This window comes from Rhipicephalus microplus, chromosome 1 (genome assembly GCF_043290135.1).
Source record: "Rhipicephalus microplus isolate Deutch F79 chromosome 1, USDA_Rmic, whole genome shotgun sequence".
NCBI lineage: Eukaryota > Metazoa > Arthropoda > Arachnida > Ixodida > Ixodidae > Rhipicephalus > Rhipicephalus microplus.
In genome coordinates this window covers 287,695,035-287,704,301 of record NC_134700.1, presented here as the reverse complement: position 1 = coordinate 287,704,301, position 9,267 = coordinate 287,695,035, and the positions used below count along the sequence as shown (strand labels likewise).

The window sequence follows — 9,267 nt, the reverse complement described above, 5'->3', positions numbered from 1 at the left end:
TCACATAAGTTTTACGTGCTGATATGCATTTGACCCTTGATTTAAGAAACATGACATGACAAATTTCTACTGTACCAATGACAAAATATGACACAGTACACTGTAACAAACACAACACAAACAAACAATGTTGTGAAACAATATGTCACCTATGTGACATTTCATGGGCCAGTTATGATTTCCAAGACCCTGTCACAGGTCTTGCAAAAAGCAGAAAGACCACATCTTCCATAACCCTTTTACTAAACTTCATAAAAAAACATATCAGTATATATATATATATAATATATATGTATATATATAATATATGCATGTATAGTTGCAATGTAGTGTACAGTGTGTTATCATACAAGTGTAGCTGCGATTTCTAAGCAGTCGCGGTGTGTGCTGGCATGATGGTTACCACGTGCATGTTGGCATACGCATGAGCAGAGTGATTTCAACAGTGGTTGGATGAAGACAAGTGCGCCAGTTCAACAACAACAACGGCACACATGCGTATTAAATTCACTTTAAACAAGCAGGAGACACTCGGGTAAGAGCACATTGCACACAATGAGTTGCTGCTACCATCTATGGCAGCTGCCCAACACCAATGGCTGAAAAGATGTTGAAGTACAGCCCAATTACATGAAATGAGAATGCAGCATGTAAGCATGACAAGTTTCACGAAGAACGGTGAATGGGGCCACAATTAGTAACAATCATTTTCCTACTGTTCAGCTCTTTCATCATCCATCATTTCTTATGCCAGTGAGACGATACAAGCAATATATTGGTGGCATATGTTCCAGTGATGATGACGAAAGCATAACAAGAGAAAAAACAACGAAATTGTTACTAAATAGGGCCCCAGCCTTTATTTTTTTTTATTTTTTTTTTTGCTGCAATTTGATGAGTGAGCATGACATGAATGCCTGTGCCTAAGAGAAAAACCTAGTCAAGTGCTTACAGAATTAGTATACACGATTGAACACGACATCTTTATTAGTAAAAAAAAAAAAACCCTAGCTGAAAGGAGCATGGCAATAACAAAGCAGTTATACACTCATTAATCACACCTACAAAGTTTATGGGGGCATTTCTGAAGGCCTGACTCTGAACTAGCTGGATCATTGCTTCAGCTTTTTGTGGCACATTTTGATGAGTTTCTTTTTTCTTTATCGCTTAAAAATTGTTGTATGTCTATACAATGCCATGCACAAAAAATTAACAACGGTGGGTCAACTATATCATCAAACCACACATTAGTGTATAAATAAGACAATGCACTGCTTTTGTAAACTATTTGATATAGGCTATTTAACATCGCTCAAGAAGGCGTAGCACTCCTGTAAGTGGACTACATTTGCTAAGAGAAACAAATGCAACAGTGTTCTCACAATTTCAACAACAATCCGCTGCACTGTCTTGATCGTAAGCTCTTCGGCGTCAAACCATGACGGAGCCAAAGAGTGAAGCGACACCTCTTCCGTTAGATTGAGTGTATGGTGCAAACACAGCATACCACTTGTTCAGAGTCAATGTGAACATTCACAGCATCAAGTGGAAGAGGACGGCTTCAACTCCAAGTCCCTGAAGTACTTGCGGCAAAGCATGGCACGCACTGACGGGTACTTGTCACACTTGAACAATGCAGAACGTTTGGCTGCCAGTTCTTCGTAAATTTTGACATAGTCACGGTAGAACAAATCTGCAGAAAACATTGACGTAAAGGTGACTCTATTGTTTTGGGCAAAATGCTCTTCATTTACAAAGCTCAGTTGATACGACTCAAGAAGGATTAAGACATTAGAAAAAAAGCAACACCAGTCAGGCAATGAAAAAAATAAACAGCTAATTCCATTGTATGCATAGCGATGCAGTGGAAGAGATGGCACTTAAAAAAAAGCTAGCCGTTTATTCATAGGTATCTAAAGGAGATATATAATTGAAGGAATATCAAAATATAAACAACTTAATAACGCTCAGTCTCACATGACCACAAGCTATACAATGCTACATTGAGTTTTCGTCATGTTCTCATCTTACACAGCTTTTCTTAACTTGTCCTTTGACATTTGGATCAAAACTAAGATTTGGCCTAGTTTGGATGTTTCGAAATTTGAATGTTTTCCTACACAGTTTTGAGGTCTGCATTGCTATATCCAATCTCATGTGCAGTTCCCAAGGCCACATTGCAACTTTGTTACACCCCCTGCTCTGAAATGAGAATAGGAATTACTAAAGTTCACAAGTAAATACTACAATAAATTTTATGGGCTGGAATCTTTGAAGAGCAACAAGGCCAGGGTTACTCACTCTGGTTGAGAGCATCCTTGCCAAGGGTGGCCAAGGACAGGAAGAGAACATCGCGATAGAGACTGGGCCGGCGCTGCTGGCTGCGTGCCTTGTGCCTCTCTCTCACCAGCAGCTCCACCGCCTCACGCACATTGCTCTGCTGCACACAACTCAGCACTCGTTCCCGCAGGCTGTCAATGGGAAAGGGTACCAGAATGAAGCCGTACAAGAACAGGTGAGAAAACAGACCTGCATGCGCAAAGGAATTAGCATGCAGTTTACAATTAAACTAATTTTTTTGTGCATCAATGGTCCCTCTACATTTTTTTTTTCCTCTTGTCTTTGTATTCTTCTAATATTGCAGTTCCCATTCACCTTTCTGGAAATAAATGACAGCACCTGTTTTTCTACGTCTACAAATTACCAGCTCAACCAACAAAAAGTGAATGGGACTAAAGCTTTGGTTCTTGACCCTGGCTTCAAAAAATAAATATGGAATTTCATCAGAATGCTGATGGCGCAAGCCTGAAATTCCACCAGCGACCTTGTATTCTGAGGCAGTACACCACAACCAGTGAGTCAACGCTGTTGGTTAGTAAATTCTCCTAGACAAGAATAAGTTCAACATGGCAGCTGCCATCACACTATACTACAGTGGGCTATGTTGCACCTCGTGAGCTTTTCTTCCTGGAAAACAAAAAGGTGCAGGAGACTCGTATCATAAACACTATACAGACATCTGAAGGGTCCGTCCAGTCATATGTTTTGTCGTTCTTTCTCGTGCTCTACGCATCTGTTATTACAAAGGTAACTCACCATACTTCCAGTAAACTGAAATTTGCAAGCCTGCCACAATGAATACAAAAAGGAGCAAATAAGAAGAGAACTTATAGGCAAGTTTGGCTCTTTGTGTCGATGATAGGCACAGCTGGAAAGGAAGGAAGTGGCTTACTCATTACAACACACTCACCTTTTCGTAGGTTTGTTGTCCTCCGTGACCAGTGATTGCACCAAGGAGGACATGTCTGTCGAAGAACATAAGAGTTGATGTACACAGGCATGCAACAGCTGAAGTGGAATTCAAGGCAATTTTCAGAGCAGCAAAATGTTACTTTGAGAGCACTAAAATCCAAATTTGGAGCAGTATCAAAAAGAAGGCTTACATTCAGAAAAAAATATATGCACAAACCATTCAACATCCCCTAAATCGTGCAGAGTGAATATGAGCGCTGCTATTTCAATAAAAATAATGCAGTTGTACCACTTATAAGAGGCATGCTCCAGGCAGCCATTCATGCCTTTTATATGAGATGTCTCTTATAAGCCGGGTACCTCGTATGCATTTTTTTATCAACCCGCATTTTACACTGGACACACTGGTGTCTTTTATATTCGTTTGTATGTTATATCAGTGCCTCTTATAAAGGGGGTCTGACTGTATTTTGAACCACCCCACTCAGCGAACAATCGTAAAGTCCACATTAGCATTTGCCATGCCAGTCAAATGCTCTGACAGACGCTGAGGATTCAAACGTGGATCTGCCAAGCTGGCAACCTTAGGGGTGGTGAAGCAAAAAAACTAGCACACAGTATTGTTTGATTTTTTTTAGGGCTGCACTAGTGTTATACAGTGCTCCAAACGATTGTCAATTACCTTTTTAGACGTCAGCCATCATACTAGTACTCACAATTATGCAGAGTACACATGCATAAGTAATTGATCAAACCGTGCTGTGTCCAGTGACTGATGTTAACAGCGCTTTTGCGCAGGCCACCAGTGTATTGCGGCAAAGCTGGCTTAAGCGGAATTCTGCACGGGTTAGAAAAAGGCCAAGAATTTTAAAACCGCTACAGCCAACCCCCCCCCCCCCCCCTTTTTTTTTTATAGTGAGTTATGTTTAGGGCACAACTTCTCAGCTTGCTTGCAAGGTGCGTTTCACTAGATAATGTAACACCAGCACGTGCCCGTAAGCCCGGCGACGGCCCCCACATACCTAGAGTATGTGATGTTGCTATGGCAACCAAAGTGGCCGCCTGCAATGACTGCGTGCGCAGTAGATCAAGTTTGTTCACGTCCAGTAACAGCGGCCTACGCTTCCAGCATCAGGCAGTCCCTAGCATACCATAACCATGCTGGCTAGCAAACTGAATTAATTCATAGTTGCCGCAAAGTGTTGCTTGGCTATGGCAATGCATTTTTGTCTTGAAGTTGCGTCGTATCTGCTGCGGTCAGCAGACGGATAGGTGCTTGGCATTGTTATGTCATGTGGTTGATATAGTTTCGTGAGAGTCCAGTCGTAGTTTATGGTAAAGGTCAGCGTGCCTGAATCCCTGGATCGATTGAACAAGTGGCCAACGTAGCCTTCATTTCTCGCTGAATTTAGCGCAAGTGGGAAAATCTTTAGGCTAGTTGGGCATTTTGGTGCAGCGTAGTGCAATTTTGGCCAATTCCATGGTTTTGGCGCAGCCTGGCACAAAAATGAAAAAAAAAATTGTATCAAATTGGCAGAATTGGTGCAGCTGTTGCACCCCTGTGTACACTTTTCATGCTGGTAGACAAACATGTTCCTTTGCACACCGTACTGGCTCGCAGGGTAACAAAGATGGAGGCAATATAATCCCAACATAATGAAATTACACAAGAAAAAAGAAAAAGAAAATGCAATGGCAGCCTGCTGCTTAACTTTGTATGAACTTACTACTCGACCTAAGGCCGACCTTATCAGACATGATAAACCGAAAGGTTAACAATGAAGAAAAGGCAAAGGGCAAGACAATTTCACGACACAATGCATACTTAGTCTGATTTGTTTTTTCTGCTAGACATTACCATGATGTAGAACCAACCAATTCACCTTCAAGCCATAGCAAATGTAAATGTCATTAGACAACTATTCAGCAGGTTGAGATGCTCTCCACCAAACATTTGCGCCTGTTTATCGCTCTTTCAATTTTTAATGAGCACACAGAGGTACAGGTGTAGCCACTGGCAACAAAATATAAATGCAGCAGTTTCACTCAACTGTTTTTGCCAAGCTGCGTGTACATGTATGGTACCATGTTGTTATGCAGCCTGGGATTGTCCCAGCAGCAGCTGATCACCACCATCTTCCCTTCAAGAGACTGCCATTGCTCAGGGACCTATTGAAGAAAGCAAGAATCAAAGCACATTATTTACTACGTCCAAAATGCTTACAATACACAATATAACATACCCTCGGTGACAGAGGCTTCTGGGATATAATTCAAATTACACAAAAAATGCACGGAGAATAGCGATTTCTAACGCTCCTTTTGTCCTCCTAATTAAGGGATGTGTTGAACAGATTTCCTGGTCACTTTGCCTTTCTTATAGTGAGTGTGCATACTACACTAACCACCACCAGAGTGCTTTAATACTTTCACTTTTATCTAAAAAGAAAGGCTTTTTCGCTCACCTGGCGATCCCTGAGGAGAGAAACAGCTTGCAGGCACAGTTCCGATAGATGGCTTGGTAAACTAAGCCGTTTGAAGTACCAAATCTGCACAAAGAATGTTGTTACATGAGCCACAACCCCATCGTATGGTCTGGTTCCCACTATAATGCTGGAGTTACTTGCGTAAGGCCAAACCAAATATCAAAGCTGCATTTTTGCCATAAATTCAATAAGGTAAACTATATAAAGAAGGAAAAATAAAGGGGAGAAGGAAATGTTCCATAGTTCACTTACTGGGGATGGCAATGGTGAAGATAAACAAATAGTAGACTCTCAATGAACAGAAATCTGTTAAATAAAACTGCTGCTTGAATGGAACAACTGCCTCTGATAAGATTGGTTTGGTATTTGCATTCTGCACCCATACTTTTCTCTCAGTAAAGAGATATCCTGTTAAATGAAACGTATTTTTCTGGTCTCCTCAAATTCCATTTCATAAAATTCTACTGTATATTTCAAAATCCCCCACCCACTACAACGCACAGATATTACCGTATTTACTTGTGCAATGAACCCACCTTTTTTTTTCCCAGAAAAGTTGATGCCAATTTTGTGGGAGGTTTCATTATGCGGAAGAAAAATGTCGTGGAAGTTATAACAGTGAAAATTTCGCACGGCGGTTTTGCTTGTTCTGGCTTGTGAAATGCGCGACGAATATATTTTGTAACCCGAAGCTCTTGTTTTCTCCAATAACGAAAGCGCACGGATCGGCGCTAAAGAGTCGACCAACGCTCGGTTCTCATGCTCCAGCGCATGTTTGACCAACTTTCAGTTTAAAACCAGCCATGTAGCTAGCGTACCGGCCAAACGGGCCCTGTGCAGCAGGTGTCCCCATTAAGTTCACTACGAAAAATCGGACAAGAACGCAGTATTGGATGGCGGCGTACAAACGTTGCAAGTGCGCAGTGCAGTGGGCGTGGTTGCGCTTTGCAAGGCCTCTGAGAGGGCGGGCGCGTGACATAGAAACACACTGTGCACCCCCCATCTTGGAGGTCATGCGCTTTGATTTTCGCTTTGTTTTTGTGCCGCTGTGCTTGCATAGCACTATAAGTAATCAGGTTTCTCTTTCATTCGACAGATAGCGCTTTGCTGCAAAAGACACGAGTTTTAAATTTTAATTGAAGTCCGCGCTTGTGCTGCTCGCAACTGTTCGGCATTGTTGTGATACTATGTTTTGAGTTTTATTGCTTCGTTTTTTTGTGATATAATGGCTTGATCTAACATTGTTTCGATCGTCGACGGCACTGTCTATCACCGTGAAATAAAGTGAACAAATAAATGTAAGTTTTTTTGCTTTTTTAATGACCAAGGTGAGGGGGGGGGGGGTTCATTATGCCAGTGCATTCATTACGCAAGTAAGTATGGTAGTGCCGCATGGGTAGATATGGTACAAAATATTGCATGGGTAGATAAGGCGCATAATAAATTAATAATAACTAAAGATGTTTAACAGCCTAAAGATGTGTAAAGAACTATTACAAGCACTGTAATTGAATGCCCCCCAAAAATTTTTCACAGCCAAGATAAGATTCAGCAATAACTCATTTTTCAATCCATTCCTGTGCTCATAAGTTCTGTTCTGCGTGTTCATAACTTTTTATAGATAAACAGTTTCCTGAGGTACCGCAATTTGTCTTACAGCACTATTACAGCATAATTACACATATCCCTAACTCTAGATAAGCAAATTTCTTCAAGATACTCCTGACACTCATCCGCACATCTTTATTTGTTCCCGTTTCTGTCGCAAATAGGCTTGAAAACTGATTAGTAGCAAGCTGAACGTCCGAACTTTTTTGTAGCATTGATTTTACACATAGCATGAAAGCTCTTTAATACAACGCTTGTTAATTAGGAAAATCAGATGATTGGGACATTTTTCCTGGTGCCTGCCAGCATGTTCAATGGTTGATACGGTCACATTTGGCCGCCGATTATTTTTGGAGCTCGCCGAGCCCGAAGCACTGCAAATGTGCAATGCAAGGGAATGAAAACGGCGTTCGCAAATGGCCAAAATGGCCGCAGGTTTTCAGAAAGGCCTGGTCACCATCCACAACATGGAAGAATAAAAATAAAGGAGGAGGCATTACGTCACACAGGAGAAGTGCCGGCCCAACACATGATCAAAACGTCCGACCGCGTGGTATGATTTAGTACTCTCGGTGTTGTTCCATTTTTTATCCTCCTGCGTGAGCCGGCTGGTCTGTGCCGAACAAGCGTGTTTTACATCAAAGCTACCGACCGCCACACTCTAAACTATCGGCGAGTCTCGTTGCTGGCGTGACCTTGCGTAAAAGGTCACGTGTAGGGTCGACACTGCTGGCTTTTAAAAGAGTTGGCTTGCAAAGGCTGGCGGCGCGACGTCATGCTTCCTCCTTCCTTTTTCTTCCTCCACGACCCACAATCAGACTGTTAGCACATAATGAGATATGGCTTTGGGTTCAGAGCACATTTCAGATTGAGACATACTCTTGAGCTGTGTTCATATTGTGAATGAAGCCACAGACGACTAAAACTGCATCTTTTATATACACTGCTTTTGTGTAAAAAAAAAAAAAAAAAACCTTTGACTAAGCAAATGAAAGTGCATTGATGTAATAAATATTTGTTTATTGGTTTTTGGTACTTTTGATAATTAGGCATTTGGTTAATTCAGACAGTTTTCCCAGTCATGTGAAATTTGAATTGACAAGCTTTTACTGTACTAGTTTACTTGGAGGGAGTGCACACTTAAAGCATACCAGGTTCCAGTACAGTATGGGGTGGTGGTCAACAAAACCAGCACTTAGAAGGCAGTCGTCGCCCTCGTGTTCCAGCAGGTTCTCCACTTCCTTGCGAAGCACCAGAGGGCTCAGGTACGGCACCGTCATTGGATCCAGGATCACGGATGGCCCCAGAGACAGGCTCACCCGGGACGGACTTGCTTCAGGTGTTCGGAAACGGAGAAGACGTCAGCGTGTGAGCGCTCAGTGCTACAACCTTTGCTCCGTCAAGAGCGAAACATGGGCAGTCCTTTACACATCTCTTTGTCGGCAGACAAAGCATAAAAGGCAGATCACTTGTCTAACATAGTGCACCTGATATTGTGCCTAACAAAGAAAACGAGTAGGCTTGTGCAAATAGTAAATTTTAGGTTGGAAGAGAATTTGAAGCAAATGACGATTTTGGTCGAATAATTCCGAATCAAATTCAAATAGTATATATCACATATTAAAAAGAAAAACTTGCTTATTTGTTATGACCTAATAAACCTGTACAGTACTTTTTCAAAAATGAAACAAGGCCTGTGCAAATGCCAATTTTTTTGGTTCAAAGGAAGATGAAACAACTTTTATAGCAACAGGATTTGACTTCCTGTAGAATGCAAGACATAACCTGCAAATTATGTTGATTTTATAATTTGCTATGCTTAGAGCATATAAGCCGGTGTAACAAGCTTTTAAACTTTACCATTGACGAATGAATGTGAGGGTATGGTGTTCATTTAACCTTCAAGAAAGGCTTTGCGGCA

General features: G+C 41.6%; 1 protein-coding gene across 4 annotated transcripts in view; it reads right to left on the bottom strand.

The window, feature by feature from the left end:
* Positions 1-1,148: 1,148 nt before the first annotated feature.
* Crag (DENN domain-containing protein Crag) overlaps positions 1,149-9,267 on the bottom strand; it is a 61,908-nt gene continuing 53,789 nt past the window's right edge. For all 4 annotated transcript variants that reach the window (XM_037412121.2, XM_075865087.1, XM_037412122.2 and 1 more), the window contains exons 33-38: positions 8,498-8,679; positions 5,718-5,801; positions 5,304-5,421; positions 3,251-3,305; positions 2,302-2,471; positions 1,149-1,693 (exon numbers count right to left, since the gene is read on the bottom strand). In XM_037412121.2, coding sequence (XP_037268018.2) covers positions 1,542-1,693; positions 2,302-2,471; positions 3,251-3,305; positions 5,304-5,421; positions 5,718-5,801; positions 8,498-8,679 — 761 coding nt within the window. In that variant the 3' untranslated portion in view covers positions 1,149-1,541. The remainder of the gene's footprint in view (positions 1,694-2,301; positions 2,472-3,250; positions 3,306-5,303; positions 5,422-5,717; positions 5,802-8,497; positions 8,680-9,267) is intronic.